Source organism: Podarcis cretensis (genome assembly GCF_951804945.1).
Source record: "Podarcis cretensis genome assembly, chromosome: 1".
In the NCBI taxonomy this organism is placed as follows: domain Eukaryota; kingdom Metazoa; phylum Chordata; class Lepidosauria; order Squamata; family Lacertidae; genus Podarcis; species Podarcis cretensis.
In genome coordinates this window covers 34176257-34202754 of record NC_137170.1, presented here as the reverse complement: position 1 = coordinate 34202754, position 26498 = coordinate 34176257, and the positions used below count along the sequence as shown (strand labels likewise).

Genomic DNA, 26498 nt, shown 5'->3' with positions numbered 1-26498 from the left:
CATGATGGAGTTGCTAGCACTGAGCTCCTCCCTCCTTCCCTTCTAACAAAACCACGTGCTTGCACAATATCCGCCCATGGTCAACTGTCGTTGTGCCCTTTGTTCTTGCACCCAGTGCATCACTGTCCAGTGATGTGTCAGCTAGCTGCTCTGTCTCCCTTCCTCCTCCTCCTCCTAACACCACATAACTCTGCTGTTCGACTGTCTCTGAGCTGTTATCTTCCTCAAAGCCCTGCTGTAATTCGAGACTGCCTTCCTCCTCTCTGGAAGCTATAGGAGAAGGTGGCGGAGGCTGACCTCCACCACCTCTCCTCCTCCTCTTCAAGTCAAGTCCCTGACACTATATCTATACTAGACAAATAATTACAATAAAAACAGCACAGCACCAGCCCTTTCATTACAAGCAGTCAGTTCCTTAAAGCCTGATGGAACAAGTCTTCACCTGCTGGCAGAAAGACAATAAGGAGGAAGGGAGTTCCAAAGTCTGGGAGCAGCCACGGAGAAGGCCCTTCTTGAATCCCCACCATGCAGGGCTGTGAGGGTGATGGGACTGAGACAAAGGCCTCCCCCAAAGATCTCAAAACCTGGGTAGGTTCGTATGAGGGAGTACGGTCTTTCGGATAGTTTGGAACAAAGCCACTAAATAAAAATAAATAATGGGAGTGCAAAAGTGCTTAACTTTGGCTGGACTGTGAGGTATACAATGCCATTAATTTTTTTAAAGAAAAATACTATGAGAAATAAATTATACTGTATATTAGAAGACCCAAACACAACAATATCCACAATCGGTAACCATACTCTTTGAATCACAATTTCCTTGTCATTTATTTATTTTTTATCAAGCAAAGTCCTTTTGCACCCACAGAAATCTATATATCGTTTCTATCTAAACCACGTTAGTGCAAACACAACATGGAACAAAACGCATATAAAAAAAAGATCTTTCCATCTTCATTTGTCCAAAGAAAATTCTGGAGAAAACCTACATGATTGGCAAGGATTTCTGACTAATTGGATCCACATTTGGCTCAAAACAGGCTGTCACTATCTCTGCATTTAGATTAATAGCTAGCTGGTGATCAACCATGTCGATTTTCAAGTATCTCATTCACCTGAGAGAGAGAGAGAGATGAGATATCAGAATTCTTCAAATGCTGCACTATTTATGTGAAGGAAATTGCAAACAGAAACATCATTTTGAGAATTTCAGCGAAGATGAAAGACGAGCAGATGTAGCAACCACCATAGTCAGGGGAGGGGGAACAACTTGAAGGTCTTGTGTGGAGGGAAATGAATTTGGGACTGGGAGAGGGGAGGAAATGACTGAAAACTGACCTTTTCCAAACCATAGCTCATTCCGTTAACTAGTGTACTAATTTGCACTTTTTGGGCTATATGCATGAAATGCCAGGGTTTAATTTTAAAGAGTGGGGGGAGAGTACCCTATTTTCTCATGTATAACACCCCCCTGTGTATAAGACTACCCCTATTTTTGGGGACTCCAATTTAAGAAAATGGGGGGAGATAGTCCAGAGTTGTTGAGCTTTTTGGGGGAAATGCCAAAAATCACTCACATGACTGAAATACGCTGACAATCGCATGTGTTGCCGCTCACCACCAGCAACCAGCAATCACATGCCCAATTGCCGCAGCTGTTAAGTTGTGGGTGAACATATCAGACAACACAGCAAGTCTTCAAACAGCTCTTGTTTATTCACAGGCCAGAACAGAACTGAACTGAAGGGTTCAGTCAGCCTGTTTATATAGAGCTCAGGTACAACGTACCGTATTTTTCGCCCTATAGAACGCACTTTTTCCCCTCCAAAAATGAAGGGGAAATGTGTGTGCGTCCTATGGGGCGAATGCAGGCTTTCGCTGAAGCCTGGAGAGCGAGAGGCGTTGGTGCGCACCGACGTCTCTCGCTCTCCAGGCTCCAGGAAGCTATCCACAAGCCTTGCCCCCGGGCGCGCAAGGCTTGCGGGCAGCAGCACGGAGCACGGGGCGCACTTCGGAGTTCGCCCCGTGCTCCGCGCTGGTGTCGGCAAGCCTTGCGCACCTGGGGGATCTCCCCCCGGGAGCGCAAGGCTTGCGGGCGGGAGCCTGCAGCACGGAGCACGGGGCGCCCTCTGGAGGACGCCCCGTGCTCCGCGCAGGTGTCCGCAAGCCTTGCGCACCCGGGGGCAGCCTGCCGCCCGACGCGCAGGGCGCCCTGAAGCAGAGCGCCCCTCGCGCCAGGCAGACATCGGCCAGCCCCACAAGCTCGGGGGACAGCGGGGAGGCGCAGCACCGCCATCCCACTGTTCCCTGACCTGGTTTTGGGGGGGGGAAATAAAGGAATTTTTTTTCCTCCCCCCCCCAAAAAAGTAGGTGCATCCTATGGGACGGAGCGTCCTATGGGACGAAAAATATGGTAACAATTTTCTAAAACTATCCAATCACTGAACGTCACTTTCGATCCCTTTTTTGCATAACTATCTACAGTATCACCCTGCTGGCCCAGGGTTAGAACTTCAGTACATAACAGCAACGGTAGCCAATCCACGGCAGCCCTTGCCCCAGCCACCAATCACCCACCCTATTGCCACTGACAAGCTCCTGCTCGCAGCTGCAACCAATTGCCCATCCCCCCTCTGCACTATCCGTGTATAAGACCACCCCCATTTTTTTACATTATTTCCAAGTAAAAAAACCTTGTCTTATACACGGAAAAGTACGGTGTATATAGAGAGTTGGATCCAGACTAGTGTTAGGTGCTATTCCATTCACGTCAATGGAGGGGTGCGGGAGGGCGAGAATATTCTTTGATTCATCCTTCCCCCTGAAGATTCCTGCTCTGGAGAAGCCAAGACAGCAAAGCATAAAAGACAATACTAGCAGGAGACAGGGCTGTAGGATGGATCAGTGAAGATGGTCTCTTCTCTACCCTCTGCTGGGTCTTGGTATCCTCCATAAATGGAAGGAGACTTCAAGTCGTGGAACGACTACAACCGTTTTTTGTGGTATACAACTTGGCCAAAAAACCATCTACCTTCCAAAGAAACCCTTTCATTTTGGATTTTCTATTCGTATGCATGTTTACTTGGAACAATGAAAACGAACCTGTGGCCCTCTAGATGTTGTTATACTACAACTCCCATCATCCTCTACTCTGGCTGAGCTGAGATCCAATACCAACTCACAAATTGCAAAGTTGGAAGTGACCCTAAGGGTCATCTAGTACAACCCCTTCCGAAGGGGCCGCATGTTCAACACCCCTTAGATGCACCACTGAATTCAACGCTTCTTTCCTCGAGTTGTGTGTAATTGTTCTTCCTTATAGATTTCAACAAAACTACTTTTTTTCCTTGGTTGGTACCTCCCCTGGATCTGAATGGATTTCATTTTACGGTATGTGGTGTACTTTCAAACTGTTTTTATTATTTATAGTTGCTGTTTTTAATTGTTTTTATACACAAATGTTTTTAATTGTTTATATATATATATGTCATCATATTGTAAAACACCTTGAGATGCCTGGTGGGAAGCAATTTGTAACTGAAATAAAGAAACAATAGTGTTCAGTAATACTACTCTGTAGTATTAAAAAAACTGAATAATATGTAATTATGGTATCTCCCTTCTCTTCCAAGTCCTTCTGCAGAATCACGTCTTTTCCAAAGGCTTCTCCACCGCGCCTTGTTCCTTTCTCTTCTTTTTGCTTGAAACTTGATGTTGTAATCTGGTCATTCATATTCTCCACTATGTTAAGGGGAGCTTTCAAGTAATTTATTCTGGATTAATTAGGCCAAAATAAATGTTGCCATCTGGTTCAGTTTCCAGAATCATTAATATGGATTAGCATTGTCACTGCGCACTTCAGGACATAGTCACATAAATCAGGGAGAGCCCTACAAACTGCAGCGGCCACTTCAGAGGATGATGGCACCATTTTCCTTTCCTTCACTCCAGTGACACCGGCAATGTTGTTGCACTGGACAACAGTGCACCTAGCATCAAACACATAGTGAGGTGTCCCATGCTGAATTTGTTGCATTCACAACTGACTTCTGGGCTGCCTGAATCAGCCCCAACTTGACATTGTAAGCTCACAGCAACTATGTTCTGGAAAAGCACTCTGAATGTTGACAGCACTGTAAAAATAACAAATAGAAATGGAAATCTAGGATGGTGATGTAATGGCATTACTGCAAGCAAAGAAGAAGAAGAAGAAGAAAAGGCTTTAGTTTTAAAAATCTAAAAAAAATACTGATTAAACCTGATACAAAATAGGGTTTCCCCCCTGCAAACAGAACTAATGCTGTTAAACATAACTTTACACGCACATACATGTGGTATTATTTGAACTACATAAAACATTGCCAAACGTCCTTTCACAACTTCAGGAGAAGTCAGTTCACCTTCAAATGCTTAGGTTGTTCCTCATCATTACATATTTGCTTTCCATAACCTAAAAGAAACAGCTAAGCTTTGCATTCAGAGAACATTTTACATTGTCTGCCAGGTATTTCCTGTGCACATCCCCATCTAAATCTCCTGGTTCTTGTAACTAATGTCTGTGAAGAAAAACCTGTCATAATTATAGTCCTGATTCACAAGCAACCATTTTCTTCAGAAAACTGGTTGAGCTGTGTTGACAATCACATTTTACACTGATTCTTTCCAGATGAAATGATACTTTTTCAAATAATGTAATAAAAATGTAAAGTCAGCTGTTTTAAAGACATAAAAGTGATTTATGAGACACGTACTGTGTTCAGTGTTGGGTTTTTTTTTTCTTGACACAATGGAAGTTTTCTTTTATGGGAGAAGTTAATTATTAACAGCAATCAAAACCACAAATTACAGAAAAATACATTGTTGCTCATTTTTAAAAGCAACACCACTACCGCGTTTGAAATGAATTCTGCATTGTATTATGTGTTTTTTTGTTTGAATGAAGTTTGGTACACACTGAACCAGTTTATATGGGTGAATTTTCTGCCAAACTAGTTAACAGTTTCATCAGTTACATCATTGTTAGGTGTCAGAGTTATCACTTCCTAGAAATGCGACTGGGCACTGCACCCTCTGAGAGCTATTATTTGAGCTGTTTGCAGATCACACAAGTTAGAAATGCTTTGGCTTCCATTTGAGATGCTTTCTTTGTTCACAACCCCAAGAGGCAGAAGACATACATATTTTCCCCTTTCAAAATGAAAATGTAACGTCTGCGAAAACAGTTTGTACAACTAGAAATGTACAAAAAGGCAAATCCAGAATATAGAGAAAACCCATAAATGGTGACACTGTCGCAACACTCCCAACCTTTTCGGTGGGGCTTAATCAGAAGAAGTTCTCAGTGGATCATCTGCCTAGAAGTCATAGTGCCGAATGATCGCAGAGTCTGCAAGTCCCCCCATTTTCCTCCAAGCTCCATTTATAAGTGCAATGATGGGGCCAAGAGGCAAACTATCAACTGCTCTCCCCTCCTGACTGATACCACATGGCTGGCCATGGCTCTAATACAGGCATAGGCAAACTCAGCCCTTCAGATGTTTTGGGACTACAACTCCCATCATCCCTAGCTAACAGGACCAGTGGTCAGGGATGATGGGAGTTATAGTCCCAAAACATCTGGAGGGTCGAGTTTGCCTGTGCCTGGTCTAACACCATAATTCAAATGAAACTGGGCTGTGTGGCAATACTATAAAGGTAAAGGGACCCCTGACCATTAGGTCCAGTCGTGACTGACTCTGGGGTTGCGGCGCTCATCTCACTTTATTGGCCAAGGGAGCCAGCGTACAGCTTCCGGGTCATGTGGCCAGCATGACTAAGCCGCTTCTGGCGAACCAGAGCAGTGCACGGAAACGCTGTTTACCTTCCCGCCAGAGTGGTACCTATTTATCTACTTGCACTTTGACGTGCTTTCGAACTGCTAGGATGGCAGGAGGCAATACTGTAGTCACCTCTGTTTTGTTAAGATACCCAGTAGCTCAAGCATGTCTGGAAGTCTCTCTTTTTTACTTGGAATGGAGACCCTACAAATTGATCCAGAGGCATAAGGAGGAAAAAAAACCACAGATGCTTGAGGAATTTGATCTTTGCAGATTAACGTGAGGCTCAGAGCTTAGCTATCCATCAGATTTCGCACTTTTCCAAATAGCGATGTGGTTCTTGTCACTTTAAAAGTATCTACGTAGTATTTTGAGAGAAAGTGCACATTTATATACATTCATAAGTACGTATTTATATACCAATATTGAAATGATTTTTACAAGTTGCAGATTAATGCAGAACTGCAATGGAATCATGGGCAAGAAGTTGTCAAAGTGGAATTATGGGCTAGGAGACACGGATTTGCTCATCCCTAGGGAACACTGACATGTCAAAAGCATCATCTTGCCTGCTAAGATTTGGGTTTGTGATTTTTTTGGAGAGCCCTGCCTGAACCCCAAGACAAAATATTTACACGCGTCCCACATATTATCTTACTTATTTAAATAATTTATATACAACAGTCTCTTAAGTGGTATACAAAGATACAATACCAAAAAAAATCAGTTAAAAGGATAAAATCAAACTTCCATTAAAATGCCAGCTAGATTTTTTTTTAAAGGCTTCAATGGGCCCTGGAAGGTCAGCAGAGAGAGGGCCTCTCTGACCTTAACTGGCAGGGAGTTCCATAATATTGGACCAGGGCTAGATTTAGGTTTGATGAGGCCCTAAGCTACTGAAGGCAATGGAGCCTTTTATATGTCCAGCTGTCCTTGGTCAACAACAAATTGTCACTGTTTTTTGTGTTGAATATATGCTACATGGTAATTTATGGACCTAATAGGTATCTAAAACCATTTGCCACTGTTGCTGTATGTAGGTTTAATTTTTTTTTGTTTTTTATCTTATATTTTGGAAATGTACATTCAGGGTTTTTTTCCCCTTTAAATTTTGTGGGGGTCCCCAAGAGAGTGGGGCCCTAAGCTATAGCTTGTTTAGCTTATACGTAAATCTGGCACTGTATTGGACACATAATACTAAATCCATGGCTCCTGGTGGATGCGAGGCATGCATATGCACCATGGGGAACCACTAACAGGGACTTCCCCCACCATCTCAGTGATTGGGCAGGTATAGGGCAATCTTTGAGGTATCATGGACCCAAACTGTTATGGGCCTTGTAAATTAATACAAGAAACCTGAATCTGGCCTGGTAGCATATGAGCAGCCAGTGTCAATTTTTGAGTATCCACTGGTAATGTTCTGTCTCCAACAGCCTAGCTGCAGTGTTTTGCTCCAGCTGGAGCCCTTGGACCAGTCCAAGAGCATCATCTGAAACCCCAGAGAGTGACTAACAGCCAGCGTAGAGCCGAGATATGCAGCCTATATTGGACTCCAGCTCCCTCCAGCACTAGCAGGCATGGCCAATTGTTGCTGGCCATTGTCTGTCTCAGAAGACAATGGGGCGTTTCTTCAGGGGTGAAGTCAAGCTGCTGCTTTAGCAGCACCCAAGTGACACCCCCCAGGGCATAATCCTGGGCAGTGCGTGTGGAAGTCCTGGGCTGCCCCGACGACAAGACCCCTCTCTCAACCTCGCTAATGTGGTCCAGAGCAAAATGTCTGGCACCAGCTCGGCTGCTGGAGTTGCTGGAAGGAGGCATACAAGGTAGCATTCAACCATCTTAGGGACTCCACTCAAGATTTGTGTAGGGTTTATTCCTTAGCATTTACTTCTTCTGAATATATCCTTCAAGACAGTGGAGGTTTAGAAACCTCCTTCTCCTAGATGGGTCACCTTCCCAGGTTGCCAAACCCCATCTGCTCCTCACTTCTCTCTACAGCATGAGCAGAAACTGCTTTCTTGACTGTTGGACCCACTAATGGTCTTGTCTACTCAATTCGCCAGAGCCTGTCTTTGCTTTCAAGTTGTAGTCCAACAACATCTGGAGGACAACAGGCTCCCCATCCCTGGAACAAGTAAAACACTGAGCTAGATGGACCAGTGGTCTGACTCAGTATAGGTCAATTTACTGTGCTCCTAACTATACATTAGGCTAAAATAAAATGATTTTAACCAAAGACCACCAAGGGAACTTAATGGCTGAGTAGAGACTTGAACCTGGGTATTAGGGGGTTTCCCATCTCCAGGCCTGCTACCTGATAGCCCTTTGCAACTGTGATGTCTAGACTGTGGAATGCTCTCCCCAGGGAGACCCAGATATGGCTACCATGCTGCTCACCTTTCATTAAGCAGCCAGAATGTGACATATTAAGTCTGCGTCTGGCTTGATTGATTTTATTTGCTGCTCCTGGAGATAGCAAATTGGGTGTTTAATTCCCACCCATCCCTTATGGCTCTTTCTTTTTATATTTGTTGTTGTTGTTTAGTCGTTTAGTCGTGTCCGACTCTTCGTGACCCCATGGACCAGAGAACGCCAGGCACTCCTGTCCTCCACTGCCCCCCGCAGCTTGGTCAGACTCATGCTGGTTCTTTTTATATACAGTATATATTAAAACTGGCTGTTCCCCACCAGGTTTGTAGGGCTTACTGCCTTGAGTGTCTCCTACATAAAAGTGCAATATAAATGTTTTAATAAAATAATAAATAAAATAAACACAAGTGCAGCAGCGTTTGGTTACAACCGTTTAGCCGAGAAAAGGAAACGTCTTGGAGATTAGGTAGCTTTTCAAAAGAGGAAGATACCAAGCTAATACAAGGAGGGTAATTTGTGTACTTTGTAACGGCAGGCTAAAGGCAATCTGGAGGGGGGCGGGGAGAGTGTGTATGGAGAGAGAGAGAAGATGAACCAAATTAGGAACATATGTAGGAACACCTCCCCTCCCCCTCCCACCATTGGATCATTGTTTAATTTAGCTAAGGAAAACAAATAAAAGTGGTTCACACATGCAGGCCAGACATTTCCCACCCACCATTCTTCCCAATATTTGTAGGTGCGACCCAACGTAGAAAAATGTGACGTGTAAATCACTGCGGCATGGATGTACTCTGCTGCAATTTCAAAAATCAGGTTGGCTCCAAAAAGTACAGCAGTGGCTGCAATAAGTGCAGATCAGTGCATCCATGCAGTGATTGTTTACTGCTGGTTCACACAACACACTCATTTACATCATGCCCAAGGGTGGTCCATATTAGGGAGCAGATGGAGAAAACAAGCAACCCTTTACATATATAAATTGGCTTCTTTGAAATAACACCAACCTGGCACATTCGTATTCTTGTGTAAGTCCATTTCAGAGCTAATGTCACCAACTGAGAAGCAATTATATTTTATGTTATGCAAGGGCTACCCAATTTGAGGAGTGTAGGATTTTCCAGTTCTGTGCTTCTACTGCAGGTATTTTCAGAAGGCACATCTATGTACACCAAACCAGCCTTGGAAAAGCAGGGTATCGGATTATAATTTTTTATGTTATGCTAAGGTGGAGCTCCTTTTCTAAGAAGGACTATCTCACTACATCATTAATAGTCTACAGACACCAGGTGAAGTTGTTTCTCTTTCAGAGACTTTTAAAGCACTTGCTAATTGAATACTGCTGCCACTGCTTTTAGTGAGTCTGCTACTTTAACTGGGGCTTTTTTTGTCACTGGGTTCATTTGGTTATAGTGATTTTGCTTTTTATTATGCACGACAGAAGCTTTCCCCAACCTTGAAATGTTGCTTGTATGGCCAACGGACAGAGGTGATGGGAACTGTAATCTCATGAACATTTGGACGGCACCAGGCTAGGGAAGGCTGCATTAAAGTTTTACAGTTTTAGTGGACCCAGAGTTCAACAGGCATGCCCTCTTCCCTTTCTGTAAGCCTCAAGATTGAATGGAAATTGCTGGCTGTGATCTGATAAACCCTTTGGGTCTCATGCAAAGGTATGGGATACTATTTTATTTTTCCAAGTTGTAACTCCTCACATGGTGTCCCAAACTCCCAGGTTTTGGGGAGAATGTGTTAGGCGGCATGGGAAGGATGCCATCAGAAAGAGAAGCTCAGACGTCCATCTGCATGGCCCTCCATGTTCAGAGGCACCAAGCCATGAATAGCAGGTGGACAGATGAAGAACAGTGGAAGTCTCTTGATGTTACATCCTGTTCATAAGCTTCCTGGAGGAATATGGTTAGCCCCTAATGGAGAGAGAAAGATGGAGGAGGTAGACCTTCGATCTGATCCAGCTGGATTCTCTTATCTTTGTATGCTCTCTGGAAAGGAAGCATTACATGGTTTCTTGCACAATAGGTGAAAACAGACCATGGGTTGCATGTATCCAGTTGTGCGCTCTCCTCACAGAAGGTTTTCAAATCCAGCAGAAGCTTCCTTAAATGAGAGGAGGACAGGCTATTTTTGCTGCTTCTCCCTATTCTCTAAAACCCCACTTCTGCTCCAGCAGGTTGAGAGACCTTTTAGAGCAGTACAATAGGTGACATAATAGGGGCAGCAGGACACAGTGGAAACATGATCTCTGCTGGAGCAAAGAGACTTCCATGAGTGAAAGGACACTACAGTGGTACCTTGGGTTATAGACGCTTCAGGTTACAGACACCAGGTTACAGACTCTGCTAACCCAGAAATAGTACCTCGGGTTAAGAACTTTGCTTCAGGATGAGAACAGAAATTGCACGGTGGCAGCGCGGCAGCAGCAGGAGGCCCCATTAGCTAAAGTGGTACTTCAGGTTAAGAACAGTTTCAGGTTAAGAATGAAGGGGGGCCACTGGGGCGCATGGGAAGATGGCTGACAGTAACATCTCTCCGACCCACACGAGGTAATTAGGAGGCTGTGATGGGAGTAAATAGCCTCCCTATCCCCCCCAAGGTTGTGGGGGGGGGCTGCCCTTGCCTGCTGTGCCCTATACCACCCCCGAATTTGTGGGGATGGGGGCACTAGGCAGAATGCCCTCCTGTGGATCTCGGCACTCCTGGATGCTGTCTCTGATCCACGCCTCTAGCTGCAAGAACTTCAAAAGAAGCAATTAGGAGGAAGCGAATACACATATTTCAAGGAAGGAGGGGGAGTAAAGACTGCTAACTGAAGAGATCTCTGATAAACAAGACGGGTCGGAGGAACAAGATAAATCATGAGAAGATACGCCAAGGCTCGGTATGGCAAAAGGACTGGATGGGGGAGGGGGGGAAATTTCCTTTCCCCCCCCCTCTAAGTGATTAACCAAGAATCCCCACCCCCCACAAGTCAGAAATGTCGTTTTAATGACTTAAGCTGTGGATTTATGACTGTGTGGAGATAAATTTTCTAACCAAAGCATGTTTTAAGAAGATCGTGGAAAGTATAAGAGCTTTGGAATGATGCAGTTAAAAATACCGTCGCCATGTTGGCAAGTTCTGTCGGAGGACTTAAGTCTGGGAGGAGAAATAGAGCTGTTTTTATATTGTGGGTGAGACTCCTCAGAGGGACTTAAGAACGACAGTTTTGCGATTAATGATGGAAAGAGCGATGTTATTTATGAAAGTGATGATATATGGAAACCATCTCGATTTGAGGATTGGACAAACGGAAAAATTCACACAGGATTATAACTGGTGTTTATCTGCTTAAGGAGATTATCAGAAGAGATCATAAAGAAAAAAGAGAAAAAATATACGAACAAGATGAGATGTGGAAACAGCAAGATAAGACTGGATAGAATTATGAACTTTATTTGGACTGATTTGGACATTAACACAGTAGCAAGAAGATGATCGGAATCCCCCTTCAGAACTTGAAATATGGGTCCCCTCAACAAAAATTTAAAATTCGGCTTTGTAATTCGGAATTTATGGGATGTGATTTGATTTGATTTGATTTGATTTGATTTGATTGGTCGGTTAATAAAAATTATTTTTTAAAAAAAGAGAACAGAAATTGCACGGTGGCAGCACAGCGGCAGCGGGAGACCTCATTAGCTAAAGTGGTGCTTCAGGTTAAGAACATTTTCAGGTTAAGAATGGACCTCTGGAACGAATTAAATTCTTAACCTTAGGTACCACTGTACTGGATACAATGCAATGCATTAAGGAAAAAGCTCGCAGCAGGTCCGTCAACTGGGACCTCATGGCTGAGGGGCAATTTTTGAGCTCAACTCTTTCTTGTCCGAGTCCAGCGTTCTAAACTGCTACACCACATCTAGCTCAACTGAGTTGGGCTGGGCTATAAGCAGTGAACAGGCTTCCATAGCTAAAAAATGTTCTGCTGTTCTTAGCCTTTAGAACTGCTATAATTCTTCAGAAAAACCTAGCAAAACATTTATTGGCAAAACTAGTTCATTAAAATTTTGGTAATTAACTGGTTTGCCACTGTTATGTGAAATGGTAAGTGTGGAGAAAACAGACTAATACACATTAGACTAATACACTTCTGCCGCCCAGTTTATTCATTCTTATCTTTTCAATTTCTAAATCTTTAACAAAAGAATGCATGGAAGTATGCAGTTATAAGTACATATATGATTCAGATTATTATTTATAGCATCTGAACATGCTAAAAGGATTTTCTTCAGTCAAATTTATCCTCAGTTTCAAGCTTTTACCACAATAAACATCAGATTATGTTTATGTTGGCCATAAACCTGTCAGTCCTCAATAAACAGATATACTCCGGTGACTCAAGCTCTGCTGTCAAAAGGACTGTCAAAATGTACACCAACTCTTAAATTAAACCCTGCTAGCACAGAGAGATTCAGTTGCAAAAGTCTTATTTGAGACAACCCAACAAAAAGCTCACCCTAGCAGATAAGGACGGATATTATATCACAGGCAAAGATTGGAAAGTTCCAGAGGAATTTCACAAAGGATCTGATCTGCTTCTCCTTAACGGAAAGCTAATGTGACCTTTAATACTCTGTTAGACGGAGCCTGACTCTAGCAAGTCTCAATTAAATTTTATGTTTTGTGGCTCCCGTTTGCTTGTAATACATGAACAAAGTTCAATGGATGACTCCTACTTTGAAGATTTTAATTCCCTATTGGGACAATTTATTTCCACCTAGACAGCTCCTCAGAGATTGTGTCTTTGTACTGCCCAGCATATGCTGAGGATGGAAAGATCCTTAGAAGACACTGGGAAATGTGTCACCTAAGTTCTCCATGCTTATTTCATATTACAGTTATGGAATCTTCTAGAAACTTTATTTATTACTAGCATTTATGTCATTCCTTTCTATCATAGATAATCCAGGCAGGTAAAAATAATACAGCAGAACAGGAATAGGGAATCTTTGCCCTTTGCTGAACTATAACTCTCACTAGCCCTAGAAAGCATGGTCAACAGCAAGGGGTGATGGAATTTGTAGTTCAGCTACATGTTGTCAGAGACCGTGCTGAGGAAGGCTGCACTCAGGAAGAATGGTTGGAGCCTCCCCAGTGGTGGAGCTTCATGCTCCGGCGGGGGGTGGGATGGAAAGCAGGCAGGGGCATGGCTGGCGCGAGACCCGAGGGGCGTGGCACACCACCCACAGGGGCGTGGCACATGTCCTGGGGCCATGGCGCACCGCCTGCGGGGGTGTGGCGCCCAGCGCGCGGGGGGGAGCCATGATGGCACCCTGCTGGCATCATGCCACCGGGGGCGGTATGCTCCCCCAGCACCCCTCTTCCTCTGCCAGTGATCCTCCCCCTGCTCCTGATCCGGATCCTGAATCTTCCCAGGAGCAGGAGAATAGTATAGATTTTGAACAGTGGTTTGCAGAGGGACATAGTTCAGAAGGCAGAAGCTGGGAAGTACTGGATGGGGAACAGCTAGGAGGAGAAGAACTGAGAGAGAGAGAGAGTTAACAGATTCACTGTCTTTGGAAAGCATTCATCTGCTCAGCCCAAGGTCAAGAAGAGCTGATAAGGTGGCAGCACAGAAAGCGCAGTGGTTACACGCTCAGGTCACAAGACGCAGTAGTGACGTGGGTGACTAGGGAGGAAGTGGGTGGGACCCTTAATGGGAGCACCATCATTCCTAGAAAATGGATTCTTTGTTCTCTTGCTGTGATCATTAAAGTTTCTAACTGGTAAGATGACTCCTTTTCCTTTGTTCTGCTTATCTACTGCCAAATGGGAGAGGAAGCCAATTCCCTGAAGTCTGACACATGTGGAGGATTAATGGTTCCCTACACCTGCAATAGAACATCAAATGGTTTAAAAATAAAAGCCATGAACACAATCCGATATTGCATGATGGACTTCTGTTTGCTCTTCCACAAGCTCCCAGTCCTCCAGATCAGATTTCAAGAGTGCGTGGGGGAAGAAAGGAAGGCAAAATCATGTTGTGCAAGTGGAAGGCCATTCTATTAGCTATAGGCAGCACTGGATACAAACCATTCCATTCATTCTTATCCAGGATCCAAAGGGGTGCACACACAACTTCCACATATACACCCAAGCATTCCCACCCCCAATGCAAACCCTTCAGAACTCTTTAAAATGCCACTGACCTAATCACAAAAAATGTGACCTTATCACAATTTTTGTGATTAGGGATGAGGGGCAGGCAAAGGAAAGCCCAGGGAAAACATCATGAATGCAAAATCTTGTTTTTATTATTGCTTGTAAGCCGCTCTGAGCCCGGCCTTGGCTGGGGAGGGCGGGGTATAAATAAAAAATTATTATTATTATAAAATGCAGTATTTAATAATCTGCAGCTCTTACACCTAATCTGTTACTGCCTTGGAAATTTGGGGGAGCTGAAAGTACTAGTGGGATGGGGTATAATTTTCTGCAAAGCTAAACTGGTGGCGGGAGAGTGCATAGGATTGCCAGACCACAATCGGAGGTGCTTCCAGACTGTGGTTATTTTTGGATGGCATTCAATCACACACTTGCCAACTCAGATTGTGCAATTATTATAGTTGTTTGGGAGGTCTTGAACAATAAATCCACTTCCCTCCCCAGAAATGGACTTTTCGTGATATGGCAAGCGTTGTGAAAATGTACTGGAAAGTGTGAGATAGCACTTGCTTTGATGCGACATCATCTAACCTCTTCACAATCCTACCAGGATGAATGCTAATTAAAACTGTCTAATCTCCCTGCAAACAGATCAGGTTGAATACTCAATAAACAGATCGTCCAGAAGCACTTCTGTAGAGCATCGATACACCCTTTGTTGTTGTTGTTTAGTCATGTCCGACTCTTCGTTACCCCATGGACCAGAGCACGCCAGGCACTCCTGTCTTCCACTGCCTCCCGCAGTTTGGTCAAACTCATGCTGATAGCTTTGAGAACACCATCCAACCATCTCGTCCTCTGTCATCCCCTTCTCCTTGTGCCCTCCATCTTTCCCAACATCAGGGTCTTTTCCAGGGAGTCTTCTCTTCTCATGAGGTGGCCAAAGTATTGGAGTCTCGGCTTCAGGATCTGTCCTTCCAATGAACACTCAGGGCTGATTTCCTTAAGAATGGATAGGTTTGATCTTTTTGCAGTCCATGGGACTCTCAAGAGTCTCCTCCAGCACCATAATTCAAAAGCATCAATTCTTCGGCAATCAGCCTTCTTTATGGTCCAGCTCTCACTTCCATACATCACTACTGGGAAAACCATAGCTTTAACTATATGGACCTTTGCTGAAAGGTGGGGTAGCCATTGCTTCTACCATTCCACTCTTCCTCCTAAACCCTTTGTCCCCTCTCTCAATAGGTGCTGAACAAAACAAGAGTCCTGCTTCTTCCAGTAGGTAGGAATAGGATTTTTGTGTGACTAGATCATGGGAGAAGCAAGGTGAGAGAAGCCCTAGCTGGGCTCCACCAACAATTGCTGCTCCAGAGTGTTGACAGTCCCATGGATGGTTCCAAATGCCTGTCCTGACCATCGGAAAGTATGTGTTTTCTCTCTCTCTTTCTAGCCGTGTGAAATCTAACATACTCTCCTAGAAGAAAAATCCTGATGCCAGATGTAACCTTGTTTCGGAAAACTTTAAAAGTGACAATGCCTAGAAAAAAGGGCAACCTCATAGCTGATTAGGATACCTTTTTGATTCCAGCGCAGAGATACCAAAGACAAAAAACCACACACAGTATGTTGTCAGCATAAATTGAATGTGCATGCACTCAAATTTACATTTTTCTCAACAACGTGCTGCTCCCTTTTCTTCGGAGATAAGTTTAAGGATGCATCCCCAAATTTGCACGTTGTAGTGTTTTCTCATCCAGGAAAGAATGTGGTGGGTGTTACTATGGGAGGTTCTGTGTGCATGCATGTGTATGCTCTGCTTGAATCATCCAGCTGTGCATGAGACTGTTGGCATCGTATAACATGACTTATGGGTCAGATATGCGCCCCCAAATTTCTTAATCCCGCTTATTGACCTTCAGTTTCTGAACAGACACAGGTGGTTCTCCCTCCCCGCTCCAAAGAAATTGTGAAAATAATAGTATATTTCCTTTAAAGATCTGTGGGCTTCAATTACTCTGTGAATAGGTTTTTAGCTGTTTCTTGGTTAAAGGAAGGAAAACGATTGCCAATTTAAAAAATCTGGCAGCATTTACAATTATTTTTAAACAAAAGTTAATGAAATTAGGCAAATGAAATGATTAACATTAAAAGAGCAAGAGAGAAGACGCATGCTACAGAACTCCCCCCCCCCCATATTATATTTTGTTAGCTCTAGGAACACATGCTGCATTTGACCAAATATGATGTGCTATATCCTAATGATATTTTTGGCCACAGCAGAGGAGAGCCTGGGATGGGAAGGAGACAAGGAGTGTTGTCCTAGAAAATATAGCTCAGTCAGTAGAGCACGAGCCTCTTAATCTCAGGGTCACAGGTTTGAGCCCCACAATGGACAAAAGATTTCTGCATTGTGGGGGTTGGACTAAATGACACTCGGGGTCCCTTCCAACTTCACAATTCTGTGATTCTATGATTTCAAAATGCCATAGGCTCACTAGAATTAGAGGCTTTGAAATAGGGTGATGTGGAAATCAAAAAAGCATAAAATAAATCTGGTCTTTTTCTTTTAAAAAAACACATGAAAGCAAAAAGAAAGAAAAAAGCCAAATGAGTTCTGAAATCTCAAAGGGCTGCAAATAATGATAGTTTATATTTTATTTATGCACACGGCTTCATTTTTATGAGACAGGTCAGATGGGAAGTACTGTCAACATGGTATTTATCAGCTAGAAGAGGAGAAAAAACTGCAGCTGCATGTTCCTGGCATCTGATCAAGGCTTGATGACCACATATTTCAACATACCTTTCAATTATGAACATGGCAGAAAGACCATTTGCTACACAAAAAGAAAATCCTGCAGCTCAGAGCCACAGCCTATTAAGTTTGCTTGATTACTGAAGCTGGCGATTTCTACAACTGCCACAACAGGGTGACAAAATCAGGCCAAGAAAACATATGGCTTAATGGTTATTTACAAATAATAATAATAATAATAATCAGCCCAGAGCATAGGGACCCCCAGCTGGCCTTCCAAATCCTATACATTTCCCCTGATATTGGTTTTTAACTGTTAACTAAGTACTGCCAAGAAGAGTTTGACCATATAATCTTATGGCTGATTTTATAGAAAGGGACTCAAACTTCTAGTCCAATCTTGTGGTTGTTAGTGTCTTTCTTTAATCCTTTCCTGTACAATATGGTTTAAAAACAAATGTGCATAATGAACATATGTAAATGATTAATGGTTGTTTCCACTCTCTTCAGGAAAGGGCTATCTTCATGCTTAACTCCATAATCAGTTATTCTGAGCCATTAAGATGGCTTCCTTCTCCAAAGCAATCATAGACCTCAAATATAAAATCCAGGAAAGCAAGAATATTAATTCCTGCACTATCTACTCATATGGCCAGACCAAGGAATTGGGGATCATTTCCTGTGGCCACATCTCGACATACCTGCATGCACTGATGATCCTTCTGAACCAGTTGCTTAGCAGGAATTGCACCCTGAGGAAGCTTCCTTCTTTGTAGGTCTACTTTACAAATGCTCGATAGGCAAAAATTCACTTATCCGAACACAAGGAATGGGTATCCAAACCTTGCTATAAGGTAAAAGGTAAAAGGACCCCTGACCATTAGGTCCAATCATGACCGACTCTGGGGTTGCGGCACTCATCTCACTTTATTGGCCAAGGGAGCTTCCGGGTCATGTGGTCAGCATGACTAAGCCGCTTCTGGCGAACCAGAGCAGCGCACAGAAACACCGTTTACCTTCCCACTAGAGCGGTACCTATTTATCTACTTCCACTTTGACATGCTTTTGAACTGTTAGGTTGCCAGGAGCTGGGACCGAGCAACGGGAGCTCACCCCGTCATGGGGATTCGAACTGCGACCTTCTGATCAGCAAGTCCTGGGCTCTGTGGTTTAACCCACAGTGCCACCCGCATCCCTTAAACCTTGCTATACGCATCACAAATTCAGATATTCCAACAGAGGGCGTTTAATTGATCTGCCTGTTGTTGAAGCTAGCACAACTATGAACCTTCTCTGCTGGACTTCTGAGCTCTGCCACCCTCCTAGGTAATTTTCAGTTCTATGATCCCATTAATTAGGAACCTCTCAAAGAGACAAACTCTATGTTTAATGGATCCTTTTACGCTATTTCAACACAACTTGTGAATGTTATTCAACCAAAATGCTTTTATTTTTAAAAACTGCTGCTTCCCTTCACTTTCTTTTCTCCTGCAAAGCAGGTGCACGCCTGGTTAATATAGCTGGTGCATGCCACATCCATGACCTTTTTGTGCCTCCGTCAAGCCACCTGGAAAAACTGGGTAATGTTTTTGCATTTTAAGTGTCTGGTTAATTAGCATCCACATGCAGTAAAGTCTGGCTAAAAGGGGCTAATGTCAAAGGAAACCTATCTGCCAGTGGGGTTGGGGAAGGAAAGTCCTGTAGAGACTGGTCATGAGAGTTCTCGTTCTTTGTAGTGGTCAGAGTTTCCTGGCCTAATTGCATTTTTCTAAGAAACAAAAATGTTGATCTTTCTCTTAACTGGCTTAGAGTTGCTTTTACTTTACATTTTGTACTTGGGCACAGATAGCCAAATAAAATATCATATGCATAATAAGTCAGTTTTGAAGTGCACACCTGTGTAGAAAAGACTACTTTCTCCCTTTAAAACATGCACAAAGGTCACATGGGAAAGGATTGGAAGTACTTTAAAACAAACTCTTTATTTTTAGAGGGGGTTTTGGCTACATTTTAAAATTTAAAAAAATAACACAATCCCTCTTATGTGGCATGCAGTTTAGAACAACAGAGTATATAAATTAACAAATAAACATCAAGGAAAGAAGAAGCAATTGCTGCAAATATACATGTTTCTAAGCATCCTTGTACATTAGTGAAAAAGTAACTTAAGATGTTGCCCCAAATCTTTTCCTGGGAAGCTGAAACAGTCTTTAGAACAGGGATGGGAAATCTGTGGTCCTCCAGGTGTTGTTGGACTACAACTCCCATTATCCCTGACTACTTGGGGCTGATGGGAACTGGATTCAAACAACATCTAGAGGGCCACAGACTCCTTTAGGGGGGAAAAAAGCTAAACCACAGAATAAAAGTTTGTTTCATATCATAAAATTTATTCTTTGTCCATTTAGTGATTAAGAAACTTCTGTGTACTTCGAATGATGCTGCCGCTAATCTGTGTTCTGTTTATTTCTTGGCCTATCTTATCTAATTGTTCAAATAACTGTCAACATTTCAAGAGGAAGTTGTTTTGAAGTGAGCCAATGTTACGTTTTGCAACTGAAACTGAAAAAAGGCAAAGATCAGGATTTTACACTGACTGCTATAGACTTAATGCTCTATTAACATTTTTATACCTGACTAACGTAGTCAAAGGCAAGCCCACACAATTATTTCCTCTTTTTAAAAACTATGCTAAATAGATGTGAGAGGAAAAACATTATTTTAATTTATTAAAGCAAGAGATTATAGAGTACCACCGAACACAAACCAACAGTTCTAGGAACCAAGCCAGTGATTTTTTCAAGTCTTGGGAGAAGGAAGCAATGGAAACTCAGAGTTTGCCTAACCAAATTCTACCCTTGAAACTTCATAATCCAAACTCTGGAAGAAGAAAAGACTATGACAGAGTCTAGTGGCCAACTCCATTAACTATGGACCGCCAAATGTGGTTCATAGTGGAACTTTACTGTCCTATGTCTCTTTGACCGCTGTAGCTTGTGGTGAGATTTTTGAGACGAAAATCCTCTCAGATGCCTCAGTTGTTTAAAGCAAATGCTGTTATAAAATATTCAGATAAGACAAGCAAATATGGCAGCCAAACATAAAATAATCTGAGGCTTATTTAAATTGTCATCACAAGTTCCCTAAAGAAGAAGGTTTAAACCAATTTCCTAAATGCTCCCAATAAGGTTTTCAAACAGGTTTCCCTATAGCAGAAATTCCACATGTTGAAGCCTTCCTTCTCCTCATAGCCTCATAACCTACTCAATTCAAATTTCATGTTGGATTTTATGGTGGCAGTATTAACGAAAATAAACAGCCTCATGATGAGAACACAGCTTGCAACTAGTAGCCTTAACTTGAATTCTTCAAAAAGCAGCGCTTATATTACAGCTCACAATGTCTCTTAAAGTAACCTTCTTTAGCAAGCATTTGAAAGAAAGCACACAAGGGCTGCCCTCTTTCCCTCGATTGAGAGCACCAAGATTTGAAAAAGAAAACAAAATTCTTCATGCTTTCTTCTTGTCAACACTACGACCTGCCTGTGGCTGAGTCTCAGATTCCTAATCAGCTCTCACTCAGCCTAACACCAGTACAAAAGTTTTCACTTATTGTTTGGCAGCGGCTAAGCACACCAAAGGGCCTGCAATGAGTAAGAAAGTGCTCACCAGAAAAAGCCGGTGTCTGCTGCGTTAAAAGAGTAAGTGTTACATTCACTAATCTTTGGTGTTGACAGAGAAAAGTCTAGGAGCAGATGCTTTTCAAAAGGTTATTGTCCTCTTATTCCATACTAAGATTTAGCAAGTTATTTTTATATTGTTTTAAGAGACTGCCTGTTATTACCAATGTGAAAAATAGCTTGCCCGAAGTCATTTTTCAAGCCAACAAATCATGGTGGTAAGAGGAATCTTTCATGCCCTGGAGGTATGTTTGAAAATGATAGAGGTTATGAAACAATCTTATAAATATCTCTGAAACAAGGTTGCAATGTGGTACACATTCAGGCCCTGATTGATGTGTGACGTGGCCTACTGTACCTGTGCAAGTGTTCATCACAATAATGTCATGTCCAAATGCCGATATGAACCTATATATGACTAGGAGTGGCCACCGAGACCATAAAGACCTACATTGGCTCCCTCCGATACGTTTCTGAACACAACTCAAACTGTTGGTGCTGACCTTTAAAACATTAAATGGCCTTGGCCCAGTATACCTGAAGGGGTGTCTCCATCCCCATCATTCAACCTGGACACTGAGGTCCACTTCCGAGGGCGTTCTGGCAGTTCCCTCACTGTGAAAATTGAGGTTACAGGGAACCAGGCAGGGGGCCTTCTCAGTAGTGGCACCCACCCTGTGGAATGCCCTCCCACCAGATGTCAAGGAAATAAATAACTATCTACTGTATTTTTATAAGACACCTGAAGGCAACCCTGTTTAGAGAAGTTTTTAATGTTTTATTTTCTATCACGTTTTTAATATTCTGTTGGGAGCTGCCCAGAGTGGCTAGGGAAACCCAGCCAGATGGGTGGGGTGTTGTTGTTGTTGTTGTTGTTGTTGTTGTTGTTGTTGTTGTTGTTGTTATGTTAGCATGCCAGCAATAACAAACACAGGAAGCTTCCTTATACCAAGTCACACCATTGGTCCATCTAGCTCAATATTGTCTATCCTGCCTGGAAGTGTCTCTCAAGGGTTCCAGACATGAAACACTTCTAGCCCTACTTGTAGGTGATGGGGATCGGACCTGAGATCCTCTGTTTGCATAGCAGATGCTCTGCCACTGACGTATGTGGGCATGCCTGTGATGTACAAATGCTACTTGTGTAAAAATAACACAAATAGAAAGTTGCAGGACATGCATGGAACATTTACACAGCTAAGTACTTTTCCTGTGGTCCATATCCCATATAAATTGGGTCTCAGTGTGACAAACTACTTATTTCTGTAGGAGCTGGTTAGACAACTGCAGTACCAACCCCTCACAAAGACACACTTTCTTGTTAAGCCTATAAACACTACAAGCAGGTTCAGATGAAAGAGGAAACTCTAGTTTTCCAGTACAATAACCCAGAACAAGAAGCAGAATTCTGCGCACCCCATACCCCATTTACATGCAAGCAAGGTGGAAATTGAAAGCTTTCCACCTTTAAATGGACCAATGTTGTCCATCATATCAGAACCTTGGGAACCGTGGTTTGTTTAATCCCCAGTTGTTCTCACAAGCCACTGTTTGAAGTAACCACTGTTCACCGAGGTTGGCTGTCACATGGCTCATTTAAAATTGAAAGAAGAAGCTTTCTTTCTTTTACTTGAGGGCATGAAAGGGGAGGAGAGGAAATTGCAATGCGTGAAAGTCTAAGCTACAGCATTCTCAATAAATGGCTACTTAAACATCCACCATCATCCTAGATCATTGGTTCCACTGTGAAACTGCTCCTTCTTGCTAAAGATTTTGTCTAATGATACCACAGTGCTTTCTCCAGTGTCAGGAAATAATGTTTTGATAGTCCAAAGGATGTGCTGCTAATCACCTGGAAGCAGTCACTATTGCTCCTCGACATGAAGGAAAATGGCTCGGAACTAAGTCTAAATGTTAGGGAACAGTTTTTTAAGGGACAGGTTATTTTTTTATTTTTAAGCAGACCTAAATAAATGTGTTAAGGGAAAACATGTCTTCTATGTAAAGTAAATGAAACAAAACTTTATCATTATCTTTCTTGCACTAAAACTCAAAAAAAAAAAAAAAAGGTTTTTATGTTTCCTACCTACCATACACCAGCTTTCCCATTGTGTCAGCATTACCTCATGCACCTGTACTGCATAAAACTTGCCATTCAATAACAGTTAATGAAATAAGATCAGTTTCGTAGTTACTTAGGAAATATTCTAAACACTTCAACCCCAGTCACATAAAAACTGAGACACATGCTAAATTTGACATTCCAGGAGTTACATACTCAGCTGGTGAAGAAAAACACTAATTGACACAAAAGGGCCTAGTATTGTTTTTCCAGCATGCTGCAAATTCACAGATCACCCAGTATTGACAAGAGGTTCTAGCCATTGGTGGTTTTGCCTTAGCAGAAAACACTTCAGCTCGGTCAAGTCAGGGCACCTGATCTTCCCAGATCCCCAAACACTCTGAAGCCCACTTCCTCCCCCGACAGCTGCCTCTAAGGAAGATGATGTTCTGAAAATATTGTTTTATGTATTTTGTAGTTTGTTTGTCACAGCACTGAATGAAAGATGGCAGGATCCCCAAGCTCAGTGGAGAATTGGCTTCAAGCACTAGGCCTGTAGGCAGACCAACTCTGCATTACAAAAATGTCTGCAAACATGACATGAGGACTGGCAACATTAACCCCGCTGTGTGGGAATCCCTTGCAGACGACCGCAATGCCTGGAGACAGGTCGTATATCCACAACAGTGATCAGAGGAGGAATGACTACTGGGAGAAGCTCGGAAAGAAGAAATACCATGTGGCAGCAAAACCAGACACCTTCGTCTTCCTTCTTGGTCTCTACAGCCACAGCTGACGCTGTAACCCTCCAGTGGTTTGACTTTACCCTCGAAGGTGGACTCTTCCATTGTCTTGCGAGATGGATGGATTCCACCATAAACTTGTTATTTATTGTTTAGATGTATATTTTGTTTGTATCATAATTTTGATATTATCCGTGACTCTGAGTTTCCTTTCAAAGGTTACAAATATTGCATGAAATGAAACAATTATATTAAAATAAGTTATTGTTTTTAAAACTTTTTTTAACTGAGATCAAAACAATTGTTTGTCCTCACCCTTCTGTCCGGAATATGGTCCTAAAGCTGTCTCCCAGGCTCTTGTATCTGGTTGGATCAGTGTTTCCTCTTTGAATTTGGAACCTATAAAAAGTAGTCCATGATAGGACAAAAGCAATAGAAGGTTTTAAAAAGACAAATTTGACTTCAAAGATTCCACCCATACTCTTCTTCAACATTCTCATATGTAACTATTTTTTATTTACACCAGCTTTTAAACTGGCAGAGTTTTCAGAAATAACCATTATTCCCATTGTGCAGAATGGAGGAACTGTGAAACTATTCATGTTTCTTGTCACTCTGATCACATGATATCCCTTTTTAAATCCCCACATGGGCTTCCTGTCCAGTCTTGGATCCAACACAAACCGATTGTCCTTACCTTCAAAGCCCCCCCTAATCTTGTAGCACCCCATATCTTTCCTAGTGTTATCTATTGATAAACTGACAAATCTCTGTGTCTGTCACTCTTCCAACTCCACTGCTCTCAGCCATCTAAAGGTCTTCTGCTCCCTCAGATGATTCTGCTCTTCATTCTTTGCTGTCCTATAACACTTGAAAATGCCTCACAGAACATCTATATGCTTTCTTCAAATTGCTTTAAAAGACCCACCTTTTCCATGAAGCCTTTGGCATAATGCCCTAATGAGAGTCTAATCAACTCTGGTAATGCCTCTCACTTGTCTGGATGGAGGACTGAGAGTGGTGTGTGTGTGTTTAGAAATTAGCCTATGGGGAGTGGGTGGTGCTGTGGTCTAAACCATTGAGCCTCTTGGGCTTGCTGTTCGAATCCACATGACAGGGTGAGCTCCCATTGCTCTGTCCCACTTTCTGCCAATGTAGCAGTTTGAAAGCACGCCACTGCAAGTAGATAAATAGGTATCGCTCCGGCAGGAAGGTAAACAGTGTTTCTGTGCACTCTGGTTTCTGTCACGGTGTTCTGTTGCACCTGAAGCGGTTTAGTCACGCTGGCCACATGACCCGGAAAGCTGTCTATGGACAAACACTGGCTCCCTCAGCCTGAAGCGAGATGAGCGCCGCAATCCCATAGTAGCATTTGTCTGGACTTAACTGTCCAGGGGTCCTTTACCTTTAACCTTAGAAATTAGCCTACTCTAAGGTAAAGGTAAAGGTACCCCTGCCCGTACAGGCCAGTCTTGACAGACTCTGGGGTTGTGCGCCCATCTCACTTAAGAGGCCAGGGGCCAGCGCTGTCCGGAGACACTTCCGGGTCACGTGGCCAGCGTGACATCACTGCTCTGGCGCGCCAGAGCCGCACACGGAAACGCCGTTTACCTTCCCGCTGGTAAGCGGTCCCTATTTATCTACTTGCACCCGGAGGTGCTTTCGAACTGCTAGGTTGGCAGGCGCTGGGACCGAGCAGCGGGAGCGCACCCCGCCGCAGGGATTCGAACCGCCGACCTTTCGATCGGCAAGCCCTAGGCGCTGAGGCTTTAACCCACAGCGCCACCTGCGTCCCAGCCTACTCTACAAAGGTTAAATTTATGTTTCTTGCTCTACCCAATTTTGCCTCTCACCCCACTAATCAGTGGAATGTGGATCACAGAAGGTTGCTCTATGAGACCCTTGAACTGAAACAGGCCCCCCACACTCTCCATGGTGATGTGTACTTTACTTCCTTCAACATTTGGAAAGCCAGCCCTGTTGCATTTGGGATCCCTCCTGTGCTTTCTGCTGAGTGGCACCCTGGGCTTCTGCCCCCAAGTCCTACGTTGAAGGCACCACTGTACTCACTTCATATAACTGTCAGCTGCTGGTAGTGTGTGAGGCGGGAAATATACAGCTTGATGAGTTTAAGCTACTACTCAACTCGATGAACATGGGATTTGCTTCAGCAACCTATTATCTTTCAATTCTACCACATTAAGGTTCATTGATCTCCATTATTTCTACCCATGTGTAGATTACATTTATCTCCATAGCATAATCTAAAGTACACACCAATCTGCACACAGAGACTATCCTGTTCTCTTCTGTGTTAGGGAAAGGCCTGCAAGCAGGGCTGCTGTATTTTACTTGACGCTTCTAGAGTGTGAGAAGATAACATAACAATTCTATAAGGAATTTGCAAAAGACTGGAACATTTCTCAACATCTGCAATGAAAACTGATTTTTAATAGTGTTTATTTTATTCTTTCAGGGACGCAGGTGGTGCTGTGGGTTAAAGCCTCAGCGCCTAGGACTTGCCGATCGAAAGGTCGGCGGTTCGAATCCCTGCGGCGGGGTGCGCTCCCGCTGCTCGGTCCCAGCGCCTGCCAACCTAGCAGTTCGAAAGCACCTCCGGGTGCAAGTAGATAAATAGGGACCGCTTACCAGCGGGAAGGTAAACGGCGTTTCCGTGTGCGGCTCTGGCTCGCCAGAGCAGTGATGTCACGCTGGCCACGTGACCCGGAAGTGTCTCCGGACAGCGCTGGCCCCTGGCCTCTTAAGTGAGATGGGCGCACAACCCCAGAGTCTGTCAAGACTGGCCCGTATGGGCAGGGGTACCTTTACCTTTTATTTTATTCTTTAGTCTTAGGTAGTTTTTTTCAAAGAAAAAATTAATGGCCACGAATGAGGAAACATTAGGTAA

The 26498-nt window shown here is 43.3% G+C and overlaps 1 protein-coding gene and 2 long non-coding RNA genes across 9 annotated transcripts in view; 1 reads left to right on the top strand and 2 right to left on the bottom strand.

Moving 5' to 3' along the window:
- Positions 1-26498, bottom strand: part of SLC25A21 (solute carrier family 25 member 21) — a 300979-nt gene that overhangs the window by 64513 nt on the left and 209968 nt on the right. For 3 of the 4 annotated variants that reach the window (XM_079955299.1, XM_079955300.1, XM_079955302.1), the window contains exon 3: positions 23906-23989. The exons of the other annotated variant lie outside the window; for it this stretch is intronic. In XM_079955299.1, coding sequence (XP_079811425.1) covers positions 23906-23989 — 84 coding nt within the window. The remainder of the gene's footprint in view (positions 1-23905; positions 23990-26498) is intronic. 4 annotated transcript variants of the gene reach the window in all.
- On the bottom strand, positions 810-17905 carry LOC307204497. Its single transcript, XR_013833715.1, has 2 exons — positions 17808-17905; positions 810-1115 (listed from the first exon to the last, which is right to left on the bottom strand). It is a non-coding gene; the product is annotated as an uncharacterized lncRNA (long non-coding RNA).
- LOC307204230 lies at positions 17805-23816 on the top strand. Of its 4 annotated transcripts, none has more exons than XR_013833540.1 (3): positions 17805-17878; positions 18603-20806; positions 23326-23816. It is a non-coding gene; the product is annotated as an uncharacterized lncRNA (long non-coding RNA). The 4 variants fall into 4 exon arrangements; XR_013833541.1 differs by having other exon boundaries at positions 17817-17878; positions 18606-20806; XR_013833542.1 differs by having other exon boundaries at positions 17865-17960; positions 18606-20806; positions 23326-23811.